The sequence below is a fragment of the Ambystoma mexicanum genome, chromosome 7q (genome assembly GCF_040938575.1).
Source record: "Ambystoma mexicanum isolate Mex_15411 chromosome 7q, UKY_AmexF1_1, whole genome shotgun sequence".
Lineage (NCBI taxonomy): Eukaryota > Metazoa > Chordata > Amphibia > Caudata > Ambystomatidae > Ambystoma > Ambystoma mexicanum.
In genome coordinates this window covers 1049413866-1049434339 of record NC_090941.1, presented here as the reverse complement: position 1 = coordinate 1049434339, position 20474 = coordinate 1049413866, and the positions used below count along the sequence as shown (strand labels likewise).

Sequence of the window (20474 nt, the reverse complement as noted above, 5' to 3'; positions counted from 1 at the left end):
ACACCTTGGGTGTTTTCTTCACATTCTGTCCATGGTCAATCACTTCTTCTTCTCTTGAGACTTGGGTGCTCCCTGCTTTTTCCTTTGCCCAGGGTGATAGGCTGTGACCTTTGGGGGCAGTGGGTCCTCTTCTTCTCTTGCCACACCCCCACAGCAGCTCACTTTTCTTCTATTTCTCTGTTCTCTTTAGATTATGCATGCGTTTGTTCTTAAAGCTCATCGCCAAGATAGTAAAATAAAGCAGCTCAGCAGGCACCTCTGGAGGTACATGGGCACAGTATTTTATTGCTTCTTGACAAGTTAAGGTACCTCTTAGGAGTCCACTGGCATCCATCACCCAGACTTGATCTCTCCATTGCCTCAGTATAGAACATTAACCCAACAAACACTTCTTCACTCAAACAACAACATTCTCACAGCATTCTCTCTTACATCGTAGGTTTCATGAACCCATCCAAGCAAAATACAACACATCTCACTTCCTTTCCCTGCTCTCACCACATGCCACACAAGCACAACACAACACGTCTCCCTTCCTTTCCCAGCTCTCATCAGCCATTGCCAACCAAGCACTACTCAATACATCTCCCTTCCTTTCTCAGCTCTCACCACATGCCAACCAAGCACTACATAACACAACTCCCTTCCTTTACCAGGTCTCACCACATGCCAACCAAGCACTACTCAACACATCTCCCTTCCATTCCTTTACCAGGTCTCACCACATGCCAACCAAGCACTACTCAACACATCTCCCTTCCTTTCTTTTCCCAGCACTCACCACATGCCAACCAAGCACTACTCAACACATCTCCCTTCCTTTCCCACCTCTCACCAGATGCCAATCAAGCACTCCACAACACACCTCCCTTCCTTTCCCAGCTCTCACCAAATGTCACCTAAGCACTACACAACACGTTCCCCTTCTTTTCCCAGCTCTAACCACATGTAAACCAAGCACTACACAGCACATATCCCTTACTTTACCAGCGCTCACCACATGCCAACCAAGCACTAAACAACACATGTCTCTTCCTTTCCCAGCTCTCACCACAAGCCAATGAAGCACAACACAACACATCTCCCTTCCTTTCCCTGCTCTCACCACATACCAACCAAGCACAACACAACACATCTCCCTTCCTTCCCCAGCTCTCACCACATGCCAACCAAGCAATGCACAACACATCTCCCTTTTTTCCCAGCTCTCACCACATGCCAACCAAGCACTACTCAACTCATCTCCCTTCCTTACCCAGCTCTCACCACATGCCAACCAAGCTCTACACAAAACATCTTCCTTCCTTTCCCAGCTCTCACCACATGCCAACCAAGCACAACACAACATATCTCCATTTCTTTCCCAGCTCTCACCAGATGCCAACCAAGCACAACACAACACATCTTCCTTCCTTTCCCAGCTCTCACAAAATATCACCTAAGCACTACACAACACGACTCCCTTCCTTTCCCAGCTCCCACAACATGTCACCTAAGCACTACACTACACATCTCCCTTCCTTTCCCAGCTCCCACAAAATGTCACCTAAGCACTACACAACACATCTCCCTCACTTTCCCAGTTCTCAGCACATACCAACTGAGCACTATGCAACACATTTCCCTTCCTTTCCCAGCTCTCACCACATGCCAACCAAGCACTGCACAACACATCGCCCTACGTTTCCCAGCTCTCATGATCCATTTTCAACCAAGCACAATACAACATTTGTTTTAGTATAACATAATCAAAATATGACTTTGCAATCACCCAGATTCCTGAGTGTAGAACTTTATCCGATAGATACTCTCTCACTCATACAACAACCTTCTCAAAGCAGTCTCTCTGACATCATAAGTTCCATGCATCCATCTAAGCACAATACAACGCACCTCCCTTCTTTTCCAAGCTCTCAACACATGCCAACCCAACACTAAACAACACGCCTCCCTTCCTTTCGCAGCTCTCACCATATGCCAACCAAGCACTACACAGCACATATCCCTTCCTTTACCAGCTCTCACCACATGCCAACCAAGCACTACACAACACATCTCCCTTCCTTTCCCTGCTCTCACCACATGCCAACCAAGCACAACACAATACAACTCCCTTCCTGTCCCAGCTCTCACCACATGCCAACCAAGCAATGCACAACACATCTCCCTTCCTTCCCCAGCTCTCACCACATGCCAACCAAGCAATGCACAACACATCTCCCTTCCTTTCCCAGCTCTCACCACATGCCAACCAAGCAATGCACAACACATCTATCTTCCTTTCTCAGCTCTCACCACATGCCAACCAAGCAATGTACAACACATCTTCCTTCCTTTCCCAGCTCTCACCACATGCCAACCAAGCACTACACAGCACATCTCTCTTCCTTTCCCAGGTCTCACCACATGCCAACCAAGCACAACACAACACATCTCCCTTCCTTTCCCTGCTCTCACCACATACCAACCAAGCACAACACAACATATCTCCCTTCCTTTCCCAGCTCTCACCACATGCCAACTGAGCACTACACAACACATCTCCCTCCCTTTCCCATTTCTCAGCATATGCCAACAGAGCACTATGCAACACATCTCCCTTCCTTTCCCTGCTCTCACCACATGCCAACCAAGCACTGCACAACACATCACCCTATGTTTCCCAGCTCTCATCATCCATTGCCAACCAAGCACAATACAACATTTGTATTAGTATAACATAGCCAATGTGGCTTTGCAATCACCCAGATTCCTGAGTGTAGAAACGTATCCCATAAACACTCTCTCACTCATACAACAACCTTCTCAAAGCAGTCTCTCTGACATCATAAGTTCCATGCATCCATCTAAGCACAATACAAATCACCTCCCTTCTTTTCCAAGCTCTCACCACATGCCAACCCAACACTAAACAACACACCTCCCTTCCTTTCCCAGCTCTCACCATTTGCCAACCAAGCACTACACAGCACATATCCCTTCCTTTACCAGCTCTCACCACATGCCAACCAAGCACTACACAACATATCTCCCTTCCTTTCCCTGCTCTCACCACATACCAACCAAGCACAACACAATACATCTCCCTTCCTGTCCCAGATCTCACCACATGCCAACCAAGCAATGCATAACACATTTTTCTTCCTTTCTCAGCTCTCACCAAATGCCAACCAAGCAATGTACAACACATCTTCCTTCCTTTCCCAGCTCTCACCACATGCCAACCAAGCACTACACAGCACATCTCTCTTCATTTCCCAGGTCTCACCACATGCCAACCAAGCACAACACAACACATCTACCTTCCTTTCCCTGCTCTCACCACATACCAACCAAGCACAACACAACACATCTCCCTTAATTTCCCTGCTTGCACCACATGCCAACCAAGCACTACACAACACATATTCCTTCCTTTCTCAGCTCTCACCAGATGCCAACCAAGCATGACACAGCACATCTCCCTTCCTTTGCCAGCTCTCACAAAATGTCACCTAAGCACTACACAACACATCTCCCTTCCCATCCCAGGTCTCAGCATATGCCAACAGAGCACTATGCAACACATCTCCCTTCCTTTCCCAGCTCTCACCACATGCCAACCAAGCACTGCACAACACATCGCCCTACGTTTCCCAGCTCTCATCATCCATTGCCAACCAAGCACAATACAACATTTGTATTAGTATAACATAGCCAATATGGCTTTGCAATCACCCAGATTCCTGAGTGTAGAACCTTATCCCATAAAAACTCTCTCACTCATACAACAACCTTCGCAAAGCAGTCTCTCTGACATCATAAGTTCCATGCATCCATCTAAGCACAATACAACGCACCTCCCTTCTTTTCCAAGCTCTCACCACATGCCAACCCAACACTACACAACACGCCTCCCTTCCTTTCCCAGCTCTCACCATATGCCAACCAAGCACTACACAGCACAAATCCCTTCATTTCCCAGCTCTCACCACATGCTAACCCAGCACTACACAACACATCTCCCTCCCTTTCCCTGCTCTCACCACACACCAACCAAGCACAACACAACACAGCTCTCTTCCATTCCCAGCACTCTCCACAAGCCAACCAAGCACAACACAACACATCTCCCTTCCTTACCCAGCTCTCACCACATGCCAACCAAGCACTACACAACACATCTTCCTTCCTTTCCCAGCTCTCACCACATGCCAACCAAGCAATGCACAACACATCTTCCTTCCTTTCCCAGTTCTCACCACATGCCAACCAAGCACTACACAACACATCTCCCTTCCTTTCCCTGCTCTCACCACATGCCAACCAAGCACAACACAATGCATCTCTCTTCCTTTCTCAGCTCTCACCACATGCCAAACAAGCACTACACAGCACACCTCTCTCCTTTCCCTGCTCTCACCACATGCCAACCAAGCACTTCACAACACATCTCCCTTCCTTTCCCTGCTCTCACCACATGCCAACCAAGCATTACACAACACACCTCCCTTCCTTTCCCAGCTCTCACCAAATGTCACCTAAGCACTACACACCACACCTCCCTTCCTTTCCCAGCTTTGCAGAATCCACTCTACAACTTCTGCGACGTGAAACGCATAGCTCTTAAGCTACAGAAGGTTGCTGCATTCATTTTTCAAACATTGAATGCCTCTGGCTTTTGTTTGATACACAAGGCTCTCTGCCATTCCAAGATGGCCACCTCGAGTGCCCGCACTTCCTCTACTCCTCTGAGCCCGCACCTACCAGCCCTCATTGGTTCCAGCTGCTGCTAAAAAGCCAATCAGGGAACCGGCTAGGCGTGAGCTGGCCTCCGTGTGAAGGCATTGTGTAAAGGCTCAGGTGCTGACTGAGCTGACCCAGCTGCAGGCTGCACCAAGGCTTTTACCCCACCACCATTAGCTCTGCTCACCGCTTACCGCTGAACCTACCCAGACTGCCCATTGCACCTGTCTGGCGCAGCATACCATACTACATTGATGCTCCAGCACCATACTTCATCACACAGAGGTAACTTTCATGTGAACACTGCTTACCTGTTACTCCTAACTGTGATACCAGTTGCCCTCTGATAATAACATTTTATAACAGTTCTCAAGTCTAGCTACTTGCTGCATTACCCTCTGTCAGAGACATCTACTATACGGCCCTACAACTGCACAAGTATATGCATTCATTTGTTACTATTCACACTGGTCAGCGGCCTCTAGTTATTTAAATTTACACTGTACTTTTGAAAGTTGTATTGCATTTAGCCTGCCTTGATATTTATATTTAGCTATTTAAATGTACACTGCATTTTTTGAAAGCTGCATTTAGCTAGCCCCGATAGTTGTGTTTAGCCTGTCTTGATAGTTGCTTTTAGCCTGCCTTGAGAGTTGCATTTAGCCTGCCTTGATAGTTGCATTTAGCCTGCCTTGTGAGTTGCATTTAGCCTGCCTTGAGAGTTCCATTTAGCCTGCCTTGCTAGTTGCATTTAGCCTGCCTCTACACTGTATTCTCATGTTGCATTTAGCCTGCCTTGATAGTTGTATTTAGCCTGTCTTGATAGTTGCATTTAGCCTGCCTTGTGAGTTGCATTTAGCCTGTCTTGATAGTTTCATTTAGCCTGCCTTGATAGTTGCATTTAGCCTGGCTTGTGAGTTGCATTTAGCCTGTCTTGATAGTTGCATTTAGCCAGCCCTGATAGTTGCATTTAGCCTGCCTTGTTAGTTGCATTTAGCCTGCCTTGATAGTTGCATTTAGCCTGCCTTGTGAGTTGCATGTAGCCTGCCTTGAGAGTTGCATTTAGCCTGCCTTGCTAGTTGCATTTAGCCTCCCACTACACTGTATTCTCATGTTGCATTTAGCCTGCCGCTAAATCTCGATACGAACATGTTTGCAATCCTGCACATATAGCTCCATTCCTGCTAGACTTACTTAACCTGTCACTGTTCGCCTGAATTGTAATCCCCCACCTGGGCACCACACCATACTTATCACGTGAACTATCAGGCCACGACATGCGATCGCTGCCCTTTGCCAGCTTCTACCCCATAGCCGTCTTAGGATTCCTATCCTTTACTGTAGGCACTCCCCCGCCAGCATTTCTAAGCCACACCACACTTACATCCACGACTTCCACTCCACTCATCCCGCTACCATGCTCCATTGCACTGACCTTCCCACTAATCCGTACCTCAATGACCCAGCTCTGTGGCTTAAGCACCTTGCCACAAACCTACACCAAATCTTCCATGCACAATACAATCTAGGAACACCAGACTCAGATCTAGACTGCCCCGACCACCCTGCATTCAGCGCAGCTACACCGGCCTTTCAGAGCACATCCCACCATCGCTACCTAACCCTTCCCCCTCCACCACAACAAGCTCATCACTCAAGGGAGCCCTCATCAATGCCAGATCACTCACGGCTCACGCACTTGACATCTCAGACCTAATCACTGTCCACAACCTTGACTTCCTAGCCGTTACGGAAACTTGGTTACATGATGTCTCTGGCCCACTCTCTGGCCCACTTCTCGCCTTATCCATACCTAAGGGCTACGCCATCATTAGAAATGATCGACAATCCAACTTGTCTAAAGGAGGAGGAGTCGCTTTCATACACAGTGACAAGATCACCATGAGAACTATGGCCAATGCCCAATTCAGCTCTGCAGAATCCCTATCAGTGAAACTATCCCTCTCACCCACTAACACAGCAACTATCCACCTTATATATAGACCTCCAGGTCCACTTGGGTCATTCACTGATGATGTTATAGCTACATTGTCCGCCAACACGAAGCCTAACTCCCAGGTACTGCTATTAGGCGACCTCAACCTTGGCCTCTTCGATCCCAAGGACCACATGGCCATCGAAGTGGCAACCACCCTCGCCAACCTAGGTTTCCAGGAGCGCATTCGCGATCCTACCCATAACAAGGGTAGAATGCTCGACTGGTTAGCAGACTTCAACTGCAATACCACTATCAGCTCCAACACTGGTTGTGGCCTGGTCTGACCATCACGTCATGTCCTTCCTCGTGCCAGCCACCAACACTCAGCCCATACCTACCATAGCCCCTGGTATACCCACCAGAAATTTTCCCACCTGAACTCTTGGTTCAACCCGCAGCTTAACGCCCTGCGCAAAGAAAATCGTAAGGCCGAAGTTCTTTGGAAAAGTCATCCTATTACGACTAACAAAGCTTCCCTCCTGATCACCTCATTTAATTACAAGGAAGCTATCCTTCAAGCCAAAAAAGAGACATATAACCTATGCATAACACAAGCAGAATCCAATACAAAAGAATTATTCAAAATTCTCAAAGAATTAGAATCCCCTTCACCTGCCCCCGACTCATGCATTAAAGATAGCACCTGGTGCAAAAATATACAAAATGCACTTCTCAACAAAAGAACTACTCTGCAATCTAAAATTAACGCTAAACAAAACTCTCTGCACACTCCCCTCTTAAGCAAAACCTTGCAACTCAAAACAACAACCTTAGACTCTCCTCCACCTTTCAGCTTCACGCCGCTCACCACCTTAGGCACTAGACAATCTAGATTCAGACCTAAGCATGGTACAGAGACAGCCCTTTTAGACCTCAAAACCCAAATTGAGGATCTAAAAGACAAAGGCAAACCAGCCTTGCTATTACTATTAGACTTATCCGCTGCCTTCGACTTGGTCAACCACCAAATCCTATGTCTTCATCTGAAAACTGCAGCCCACTTCTCTGACAATGCCACTAATTGGATTAAATAATTCCTGGACAACAGACATATGAGAGTATTCTCCCCAACTTCCTCAGCCGAACCTGCGCCAGTCCCCTGGGTGTCCCTCAAGGATTGTGCGTATCCCCTACCCTCTACAATGTTTTCACTAAACCTCTGTTTGATGTGCTTGACTATCTGGGTGTCACCTACACTAATTAGTCTGCCTTGAGAGTTGCATTTAGCCTGCATTGATAGTTTCATCTAGCCTGCCTTGATAGTTGTATTTAGCCTGTCTTGATAGTTGCATTTAGCCTGCCTTGTTAGTTGCATTTAGCCTGCCTTGATAGTTGCATTTAGCCTGCCTTGATAGTTGCATGTAGCCTGCCTTGATAGTTGCATTTAGCCTGCCTTGTGAGTTGCTTTTAGCCTGCCTTGAGAGTTGCATTTAGCCTGCCTTGTGAGTTGCATTTATCCTATCTTGATAGTTGCATTTAGCCTGTCTTGATAGTTGCCTTTAGCCTGCCCTGATAGTTGCATTTAGCCTGCCTTGTTAGTTGCATTTAGCCTGCCTTGATAGTTGCATTTAGCCTGCCTTGATAGTTGCATTTAGCCTGCCTTGTGAGTTGCATTTAGCCTGCCTTGATAGTTGCATGTAGCCTGCCTTGATAGTTGCATTTAGCCTGCCTTGTGAGTTGCTTTTAGCCTGCCTTGAGAGTTGCATTTAGCCTGCCTTGATAGTTGCATTTAGCCTGCCTTGTGAGTTGCATTTAGCCTGCCTTGAGAGTTGCATTTAGCCTGCCTTGCTAGTTGCATTTAGCCTGCCTCTACACTGTATTCTCATGTTGCATTTAGCCTGCCTTGATAGTTGTATTTAGCCTGTCTTGATAGTTGCATTTAGCCTGCCTTGTGAGTGCATTAGCCTGTCTTGATAGTTTCATTTAGCCTGTCTTGATAGTTGCATTTAGCCTGGCTTGTGAGTTGCATTTAGCCTGTCTTGATAGTTGCATTTAGCCAGCCCTGATAGTTGCATTTAGCCTGCCTTGTTAGTTGCATTTAGCCTGCCTTGATAGTTGCATTTAGCCTGCCTTGTGAGTTGCATGTAGCCTGCCTTGAGAGTTGCATTTAGCCTGCCTTGATAGTTACATTTAGACCGCCTTGTGAGTTGCATTTAGCCTGCCTTGAGAGTTGCATTTAGCCTGCCTTGCTAGTTGCATTTAGCCTCCCACTACACTGTATTCTCATGTTGCATTTAGCCTGCCTTGATAGTTGCATTCAGCCTGCCGCTAAATCTCGATACGAACATGTTTGCAATCCTGCACATATAGCTCCATTCCTGCTAGACTTACTTAACCTGTCACTGTTCGCCTGAATTGTAATCCCCCACCTGGGCACCACACCATACTTATCACGTGAACTATCAGGCCACGACATGCGATCGCTGCCCTTTGCCAGCTTCTACCCCATAGCCGTCTTAGGATTGCTATCCTTTACTGTAGGCACTCCCCCGCCAGCATTTCTAAGCCACACCACACTTACATCCACGACTTCCACTCCACTCATCCCGCTACCATGCTCCATTGCACTGACCTTCCCACTAATCCGTACCTCAATGACCCAGCTCTGTGGCTTAAGCACCTTGCCACAAACCTACACCAAATCTTCCATGCACAATACAATCTAGGAACACCAGACTCAGATCTAGACTGCCCCGACCACCCTGCATTCAGCGCAGCTACACCGGCCTTTCACAGCCCATCCCACAATCGCTACCTAACCCTTCCCCCTCCACCACAACAAGCTCATCACTCAAGGGAGCCCTCATCAATGCCAGATCACTCACGGCTCACGCACTTGACATCTCAGACCTAATCACTGTCCACAACCTTGACTTCCTAGCCGTTACGGAAACTTGGTTACATGATGTCTCTGGCCCACTCTCTGGCCCACTTCTCGCCTTATCCATACCTAAGGGCTACGCCATCATTAGAAATGATCGACAATCCAACTTGTCTAAAGGAGGAGGAGTCGCTTTCATACACAGTGACAAGATCACCATGAGAACTATGGCCAATGCCCAATTCAGCTCTGCAGAATCCCTATCAGTGAAACTATCCCTCTCACCCACTAACACAGCAACTATCCACCTTATATATAGACCTCCAGGTCCACTTGGGTCATTCACTGATGATGTTATAGCTACATTGTCCGCCAACACGAAGCCTAACTCCCAGGTACTGCTATTAGGCGACCTCAACCTTGGCCTCTTCGATCCCAAGGACCACATGGCCATCGAAGTGGCAACCACCCTCGCCAACCTAGGTTTCCAGCAGCTCATTCGTGATCCTACCCATAACAAGGGTAGAATGCTCGACTGGTTAGCAGACTTCAACTGCAACTCCACTATCAGCTCCAACACTGGTTGTGGCCTGGTCTGACCATCACGTCATGTCCTTCCTCGTGCCAGCCACCAACCCTCAGCCCATACCTACCATAGCCCCTGCTATACCCACCAGAAATAAAAAGGACATTACCAGGGAGAAATTGCTTCCTCTCATCCTCCCCATCTTAAACACTTGTGCCGCGCAGCATAAGGACCCCACCGTCTTAGTAGACACCTTCAACAGCACTGTGCTCAAAGCCATTGAGATCATAGCTTCGTTAAAAATTTGCAAAGCCAAACAACTTTCCCACCTGAACTCTTGGTTCACCCCGCAGCTTAATGCCCTGCGCAAAGAAAATCGTAAGGCCGAAGTTCTTTGGAAAAGTCATCCTAGTATGACTAACAAAGCTTCCCTCCTGATCACCTCATTTAATTACAAGGAAGCTATCCTTCAAGCCAAAAAAGAGACATATAACCTATGCATAACACAAGCAGAATCCAATACAAAAGAATTATTCAAAATTCTCAAAGAAATAGAATCCCCTTCACCTGCCCCCGACTCATGCATTAAAGATAGCACCTGGTGCAAAAATATACAAAATGTACTTCTCAACAAAATAACTACTCTGCAATCTACAATTAACACTAAACAAAACTCTCTGCACACTTCCCTCTTAAGCAAAACCTTGCAACTCAAAACAACCACCTTAGACTCTCCTCCGCCTTTCAGCTTCACGCTGCTCACCACCCTAGGCACTAGACAATCTGGATTCAGACCTAAGCATGGTACAGAGACAGCCCTTTTAGACCTCAAAACCCAAATTGAGGATCTAAAAGACAAAGGCAAACTAGCCTTGCTATTACTATTAGACTTATCCGCTGTCTTCGACTTGGTCAACCACCAAATCCTATGTCATCATCTGAAAACTGCAGCCCACTTCTCTGACAATGCCACTAATTGGATTAAATAATTCCTGCACAACAGACATATGAGAGTATTCTCCCCAACTTCCTCAGCCGACCCTGCGCAAGTCCCCTGGGGGTCCCTCAAGGATTGTGCGTATCCCCTACCCTCTACAATGTTTTCACTAAACCTCTGTTTGATGTGCTTGAATATCTGGGTGTCACCTACACTAATTATGCCGATGACACCCAGATACTCATCCCCATTACGGGTGATTACACAGTAGACTCGAAATCTTTAAATGACATCTACCATGTCATTCAAGCCTGGATGGCACAACACGAGCTCTGTCTCAATGACGACAAGACAGATCTCCTCATTCTAGTGTCGGGGGAAATTCTGCCGGGGTCGGCCGGGCTGTCCGCAGACCTCCGGGCAGGGAGGCCCCTACTCCTCCCGTATATCCCAAAGGAGATAGAGTATGAGACACACACAAGAAGCAATGTGACTCTGCTGTTTATTAAACACAAACGGCAGGGATGGGTCAAGGATCATACGCGTCTGACCTGACACACACACAATCGTGGGGCTCGCAGGCCCTTTTTACTGTAGTATGACGCGCTACCTGCGTCACTTTAGAAAATTAACAAAAAAACCTATCGCCACTCTTAATTGGTTGCTCCAGTGGTAGGGTTAGTATAGCATACGTATAGAGAATAATATGAGTGGCCGAGGGTTAGTCAGGTGATATATCTGGGTTGTCCCTACAATTAGATACATGAGAATTGTTACATGAAGACCCCTAATGGTTGGTTGATGTTAATGGCGTCAGTGATAAGAGCCCCATGTTCTGATTGGTGTGCCCGTGAGCATCCCAGCCTGGGACCATCGCTGTTCCCAGCTCTCGGTGTACCTGCAATTTGCAACAATGTTTCACTATTGGTACATGCAGACAATGTGAAGACTTATTCATGAGCTGGACGGCCGACTACTCCCACCGTTGCAGATGTCCATTGATCCTTTCAAGTGTATCTGCCTGTGTCTTGTAACGAGGGATCCAGACGCCTCCTTCCTCCTGGGTTTGGCATCTCGTCAGGTTCGGCTTGGTCACGTGGGATGGGACCGTGTTTGACGCAGAATTCTGCACAATTAATATTGTTTTTCCACTGTGTGTCTGGTTTGATTGCAGGTGCGACTTTGATGTTGGTTCGCGGCGTGCGAGGTTGCAACATCGTGCCCTTGATGGTCTGCTTTTGGATTGTGGGTTTGCAACATTACGACCTTGGCTGTCTGCTTTCCCCAGGCTCATTCTGCAGGATCAGCAACCTGCTTCTTGTTCTGTTAATCGTCCACAAGAGCTCTTGCTTGCGGCCTACTCAGGCCTAGTATATAGGTGGAACCGTCTGGTGCACAGGCGCTTTAGGTTATAGTCTCATATTGTCTTATGACCAGTATCGTGTCTTTGTTATAATTCTCATTACGGCACCTAAGTGTAGGAGAAGCGTAAGCAAGCTCTTTAGATGAGTTCATGATGCGTCTTGCGTTTCTGCATTTCTGAAAGCCTATATGGAAAATAATAAAGATGCACGTCCGTGAGTATGTCTGTCGCCTACGTCATAGCACTCAGTATATTCTTCATGTAGATTGGTGCGGGAGTGTCCAGTGTGTATGTTGGCACAGGTGTGCTATCCGTTGGCTAGGTCGTCATGGCATCTCTAACGACGTATAGTTTTAGTCCAGTTGATCCATGCCGCAGGCATCGGCATGGGCAGGGCGGGCTGCTGGGCAGGCAGATGGACACATGCGTATGTTCCTGTACCAGGGTATCTGGTCGTCTGGTAGATGGGCAAACTCTTCTCGTGGCAGGAGCTTAGGCCGTGAACCTTTAGGCCAGGCGCGAGAGGGGAAAGAGGGGAGTCTGTTTTTCCATTTTCCCACTTCACTAGGTACACAGCAAAGACTCAGCAAGTTGAACCCCATGTTCAGCTCCTTCAATATCAACAGAAACTCCATAAAAGCCTCCAAAGAAACTAAAACCCTCAGAATCTACCTTGATTCCATCTCTCCCTCCACAGACAAACGAATGCAGTCGCAGCCGCCTCTGCCTACACATGCAAGTTGATCACAGCATGTCGCCCTTTCCTCTCTACTCAAAACTGCATAACCCTTGCTAGGACTTTGGTCATGTCCAAACTTGACTACTGTAACACACTGTACCTAGGCACTAACCAATGTAACCTTGACAAACTCCAGATCATACAAAATAACGCAATCAGAGCAGCCCTCAACATCCCCAGATCAGCTCACATCTCTGAAACTAGGAAGAAACTTCACTGGATGTCAGTCTCCCAAAGGATTTCACTGGCACAACACAACACATCTCTCTTTCTTTCCCAGCTCTCACCACATTCCAACCAAGCACTACAAAACACGTCTCCCTTCCTTTCCCAGCTCGCATCAAATGTCACCTAAGCACTACACAACATGTCTCCCTTTCTTTCCCAGCTCTCACCACATGCCAACCAAGCACTACACAACACATGTCCCTTCCTGTGCCAGCTCTCACCACATGCCAACCAAGCACTACACAACACATCTCCCTTCCTCTCCCAGCTGTCATCACTTGCCAACCAAGCACTACACAACACATCTCCCTTCCTTTCCCAGCTCTCACCACACATCAACCGAGCACTACACAACACATCCCCCTTCTTTTCCCAGTCTTCCCCACACACCAACCGAGCACTACACAACACATCTCCCTTCCATTCCAAGCTCTCATCACATGCCAACCCAACACTACACAACACGCCTCCCTTCCTTTGCCAGCTCTCACCACATGCCAACACAACTCTACACAACATGTCCCTCTTCCTTTCCCTGCTCTCACCACATGCCAACCAAGCACAACACAACACATCTCTCTTCCTTTCCAAGCTCTCACCACATACCAGCGAAGCAATGCACAACACATCTCCCTTCCTTTCCCAGCTCTCACCACATGCCAACCAAGCACTACACAACGCATCTCCCTTCCTTCCCCAGCTCTCACCACATGCCAGCCAAGCACAACACAGCAGTTTTCATAGTTGCAAAAAGCTGTAAAATGGGAAAATATAGAAATGAGGTGAATGTGAGGGATACACCACTAGATATATGACTAGGTTTATTTTCAATAAGCGATTAGGAAAGAACTATAGACAATCCCGTTGACCCTTTTAGAATGTAAGTCCATGATTTCATGTTAGTTATGTTTCCATGTTGGTGGTGGTGTGTTTATTGGCAGGCATTACATGTTGACTACTAATGCGCAGCTTAATCATTTTTTTGAATACTGAATATTCGTGATGCTTGCAATTGCAAATCAATGATTTTGAACAAAAGTGCTAATCAGTAAAATAAGATGTGATTTGGAATATTATTAGTCTACATCCAGTTTTCCTCTTACTTTGCAATTAAATTAGTTATCCTCCATCTTTGCAATACATGTATCATTAGTTAAGATCCACGTGTCATGGTAAAATCAAACAAACCTCTCATATACCCACAGTCATATTTCATTTGCCTAGAAGTCAAATGTCTGAAAAAGCAGAGCCAACTACCTGTACAGGAGACTCTGTTTTTTTTTTTAAGTCACCCTGGAGAATCACCATTTAGAATCTGTGCCTACAAAACATGCTGCCCACTCGTCTGCGAATCTGCTTGGTCTTCACTCCATAGACTAGTGGGTTAAGCATTGGTGGAAGCAGAAGGTAACTGTTGGCCAAGAGAATGTGAACATGTAGAGGCACATGATGAGCAAATCTGTGTGCTAGAAAGGTGAAGAGCCCTGGTACATAGAAGAGCATGATGGCACAGAGGTGTGACCCACAGGTGCTAAAGGACTTGAAACGTGCCTCCTTAGTTGGAAGTCTTAGGACAGACTTCAGGATCATGTAGTAAGACACAGAAATAAGCATCACATCAAATCCAATAACCAAGAGAGCCACACACAAACCATAAATCGTATTAATGATGGCATCACCACATGATAGCTTCACCACTGCCATATGCTCACAATAGGAATGGGCAATTATGGTATTTTCACAAAATGGCAGTCGCTTAAGTAGGAAGGGAAATGGCATGATCAGGAACACCCCTCTTACAGCCACAATTAGGCCGATCTTGCCAATGGTGGAATGAGTTAAGATGGACACATGCCGAAGTGGAAAACAAATGGCCACATAGCGGTCAAAGGCCATGGCCACCAGCATGCCTGACTCTATGGCTGAAAAACAATGAATGAAGAACATCTGAAAAAGGCACGCCTCAAACAAGATCCCCCCAGACTGGAACCAGAAAATGAAAAGCATTTTAGGTACAATGGAGGTAGATAATATCAGGTCAGTAGCTGCCAGCATACACAGGAAAAGGTGCATGGGATCTTGGAGGCGGGCATCAGTTTTTACTGCTATTATAATAATATGGTTGCCTAGAAGCACTAGGAAATACATGAAGCAGAACGGGAACGCTATCCAGAATTGAACAGATTCTAGCCCTGGTATTCCCAGTAGAGTGAATGCAGAAGGGTGGAGGCTTGTAAGATTCATCTGATTCAGGGTGTTCTTAAAACAGTCTGTCCAGCTTTTCATAGGGCTCATACAACCTACAAGAAGATATCGAGAGAACAGTGCATATTACAACATCCTGGAAGCAAAGAGAACATGCAAACATCTCAATATGTAGAGAAATAGAAATATGCATTAAGAAAATAATCTAAGAGGAGTCCCACACATGTATGTTCCATCATTGTCTGATTGGTGTTCAGCAACCAGATACACACCTAGAAAAATTGCAAATGCATTAACATAGATACATTTTTGGGGGACAGATTAATAATTTTGTCAAATACTCTGAGAATCACAGTGTGGGATCATGCAATCGTTTCATCTGGTTGATTTGATTATGACTTAATACAATTCCAAATTCTATTTAATTATGCTATTTGTAAGCACTTATTTCAGAGGTCTCAGAACATGACAGAGAAGCAGAGGGCCCAGGAAGAGGAGGAAAAAGACCAACAAGTAATAAGGTACAGCACATTCATCACATGAACATAGAAAGTTATATAGTGGAGCAGTCCTTTTTCTGAGATTAGTAAAGAACCCTTGTGGTTAAGGAAATCCTCATACTGCATGTCTCCTCATTGAGAAAGCACTGGTGTGGGAAGATCCACAGTTACATCAAAGAAAACGTGTTGGCATGGGTTGACCAACAGCATTTCACGAATGGTAATCCCTTGTAATATGAAGAACTACAGTGTGATACATAATATTTGGTATGTAGAGGTCATTGGCATCCAATCAGCGGGCCAAAGTGAACATTATGCCAAGGCGTATAAACCACACTTCTGGTGAATGATTGTGCATTATATTTCCCGATAATGCAACCTCAAGAACGTGTTGATGATCTCGAAGATTCTCATCAGACAAATGTTCACTCCTTGCCTGGTAGAATAAGAAAGCACAAATAGCATTTGTTAAAACCGGGTTTAGCCCAAGCTAAAGATATTAAGATCTGAAGTCAGCAAAGCTCTAAATCAATAGTTGAAATCATCATATCTGAATATTGAGATTTCAAAAACTTTAGTCTGTCCAGATAGATCAGGATAAACAGTCAAGCAATATCATCAAAATTCAAAAATATTATAATATCATTATAAACCATATAGCATTACTATTTGCCTTCATGCATTGTTATGTAGGATTTCAATATTTGTTTTTATAGGATTGTAATTAAAAGATTATGAATTTCTGGAATTTGAAGCAGGTATTCTACACCCAGTTTACTTTCCATTTGTCAAAAGATGTTGTCCCTCTACCATTCTATTGGATAATGAACCTGTTCCTCGAGCCAATCCTCTTATTTTATCCACTCCAAATCGCAAACCAATGATACAGAAATCAGGGTGTAAGTACAGGCAATAAAGATTGTGATGAGGCTGTGTTGGAACGGTTGTAGATATTCAGTACAAACACAACTAGTGTTACATCTAAGGCCCTTGTCCTCTTTCAGCAGCCTCTATCTTTTATCAGGGTTTTTAAAAACTCCAGGGGTAGCCTGGGAAAAGCTTTGGTTTTGGTTTCTTGTCTTTTGGAGAGCTTATCTCTGCCTCACAACTGATAGAGCTGTTTTGCCTCTCGGCATAAACCACGTATGCAGAAGGGTTTTCTTCAGGCTACCTTGGAGTCACTGAAGTTGGCAAATATTAAGTACGTATGTAAATAGTCTAGTCACTCTCAAGTATGTAAATAAAGAGTCTAGTCAGTCTCATAAAGTTTAAATAGTTCCTTTCATACGTTTTGCACCATGTGCAGTGACCTTGCGGTTAGCTAACATTCAGAACTGCTGTTCGAGTGCAGCAGATAATTAAATCTAGTTCAATCAGTTACAAAAACAATTTTCCTACGATTACTATTTTCCTTTGTAACTTTTCTAATCCTTGTATTTCTTGTGTACTAATATTGGAAGGGATGTTGTGTTTCTTATCTTTTAGCTCACAGCAGAATTTTAGGCCATTTAGACCCTTGTTTACTGCTTCAGAACATTGCGTCAATATCATTCACCTGGTATATCGGTGGAACGTGGCCATAGCCCAAATGCAATACTACTGGTTTTGGGTATCTTTCTGAGTATTTGCGACACCTCAATATCCTATACTAGGAGGCACAGTGATAATTGGAATTGTCACATTCTTGGATTCTAAAAGAATGTTTAAAATTCTAAGAGTCAATACATTTGAATATATCAATTTATAATGATATTTGGTCAAACATGTTGTTTGGAGATAAAGAGAAACTTTCACAAGCACTTTTTAATGTGTGCTATTTTATTACTTGATAAATGTTGTTTTTCTTTTTACTGGTGATTCACTTCTGTTGTTGTTCCCTCCACTGAAAGCAATTAGTTATTTATAATTATTTCATGCGCATATGCAATTCTAAAACTCCTCCTCTGTATCTGCATCTGTTGTCAAGAATGTTTGGTTCTCTGATATCTTTGTGTTTTTTTTTTATATAGTTTCTTTTTTATCTGTAACTTTCTTGTCTAGTTTTCTTTCTCCTTTAATATGTGCAGACTTCTCTAAATATGTGCATCCTCACCAAGTTGCTGTTGCATTTCTGTGTCACTGGAACATTCTCCATCTACTGGAACCGGTGCTGACTGGCGATTTTGAATTCTGCATTTTACTCTGGAGTGGCCGACTCGTGCAGGCTGTCTTTTTCCGCCTCAATGAGCGGCTTGTTGGTGCGCCACATTTGGAACGGCACCCATGGGCGGGCTATGAGTGGGGCAGTCAATGTGTATTAACTATTGGCAATCGTCATTGCCCTGGCTAAACAACTGCTGCCAATTTAGCATGCTGGGAATTGTAGGCTTGTAGTAAGGATCTGGGAAAGGAAGATTTAAATAATACCCTTATTGAGTGTAGATTTTACCAGCACATCTATTCCTTGCTCCTTTCTCATATCACTGTTTCACCCCCATGCGTTTTTTTTGAATGCATAAAAAACCTTGAAGATAATCCATGTTTGCTGACTTTGCATGTGGCTTTGTAGGGTGATTTCAGAGTGGATGGATTGTTTTCAAATTACTGATTAAAATATGTCTAAAGAATATATTACATGATTTCACATTTGCTTAGGTATTTCTTTTTAAGTACATTACTAATAGTAAGCTTCCATACGCTGATTGGTCTACATCTACCTCCACCCAAATGACACCTTAATCCACCTCCCTTCCTGCCGTTTCAAAGAGAGAGAAATTGTCCCAAAATCATCAGTGTGCCATGTGTATGAAAGCACACTGTTGTAATGGTGCAGGTAGGGCAGATTCAACGTCATGTACTGCTGCCCATACATCCAAAGCAAGAGCAGAAATATAAAATAAGAAAACTCTTTTAGTAAAGGTTTTTAGGCCTTTTGTTGTTTGAAAAGTTGCCATGTTGTTTTGTAGATTATGAACTCAAGCAGAATAGAGTTTGTTTTACCACACTTAAGTGGAATAGTTTCAATACACTTCAGGGAGCATTAGGTTGCTGAATACACAGAAGATATATAGAACAACCAAGGGTGGCATGCATAGCTGAACAGGGCTTATATTAGAACATTAGTTTTATTGAGCTCTGTTGTAACACAGAGCAAGGGTATCGCCATTTTCAGACAAGGCACCCAATTGAAGCTGCACAATTAATATGTTTCATTCAAAGCTTTCCTTCTTAGTCCTGCTTAGAAAACACCAGACAGCCAAAGTCAGGGAAGAAGGGAGGATAAAATGGTGTCAGCTAAAGCTGTGAGAATCTGCTGTTTCCAAAACTCAAAACTAGATATGCAACAATTATTTTAATTCCAGACGAGACTAGATGTCAAACAAAGCTTTGATCGCCAGGTGTAGGAGGATTCATGTAGTAAGATTGCCAAAGATATAAAGCGTGTGGCTGCATACATAGCACCCCCAATGACAAGTCAGTGCCATCTCATCCCTGGTAGAATGCATTGGTGAGATCAATCAATATAATACATTATGTTCTGCACACAGGACCCTCACCATGTTTAATCTGCAACTAACTGTTCATCCCATGACCCAAACAGATGACTGCGCACCTGAGTTGGCACGTGTATTGAGAAAGGCGTTCCAAAATGAGGTATTCGAGGCAAGGGGATGGTCTGGGATCATTGAGATCTGAGAATGGGAAGTGAGATAGTAGTATTTTTTCATTGCTAATTGGATTGCCTCGGAGGGATGCAACATCCAACATCCAAGGCCACCCTAAGAAGTGCCAAACAATGGTATAAAGTCTTTTTTTTATCACTGTCTGCATAACACCTGCCATCCAATGGAATAGTGTGCTAATGACATTCATGGTGATGAAGGCAAGTTAATTAGTTGAACTTGTGTGGTCTTGGAAAGATACTGGACTAGCCAATGGTAGATTCCAAAATACAGAGTTGTGTAGGATCCTGTTTAGAGTGGCCAATGACTATGTTAGAATTATATAACACAGTGGGCCTCATTACGACCCAGGCGGTAAGTTACCGCCTGGGCCCTGACTTTACCACCATGGCGTAAACTAGGTTTACACCATGGTGGTTGGCGGATTTACCGCCCCATTCCAACCTTGGCGGGGCGGTAAATCCCCATTTTCCCATTTACCCTTCCCCATTCCCATTTTGCCCCATAGGGCATAATGGGAGTGGGGAAGGCGTTAATTACGCCACCGTAAATTACGGTGGCGTAATTAACTCCATGGTCCCTTAGCGCCATGGATTTTAGCACCTGCTAAAAGCAGGTGTTAAGACCTCCATGGCGCTAAGGGACCTCGTACTCAGGCGGTAAGGGTCGGCGCTGTTTACGCCGCCGTAAAACCCTTACCGCCTGAGTTGTAATGAGGCCCATTATGTTTTGTAATTATGTTAATCCTGTGGTTTACTTTTGCAAAATA

At 45.0% G+C, this 20474-nt stretch overlaps 1 protein-coding gene across 1 annotated transcript; it reads right to left on the bottom strand.

Annotated features, from left to right (window-relative positions):
* Positions 1-14646: 14646 nt before the first annotated feature.
* On the bottom strand, positions 14647-15585 carry LOC138528140 (olfactory receptor 52L1-like). The gene has a single exon (XM_069639592.1). The coding sequence runs from the start codon at positions 15580-15582 to the stop codon at positions 14647-14649; it is 936 nt and encodes a 311-aa protein (XP_069495693.1). The 5' UTR covers positions 15583-15585.
* Positions 15586-20474: the final 4889 nt, after the last annotated feature.

Coding starts and splice junctions, on each gene's coding strand:
- LOC138528140 (XM_069639592.1), bottom strand. CDS start 15,582: ATGAATCTTACAAGCCTCCACCCTTCTGCATTCACTCTACTGGGAATA.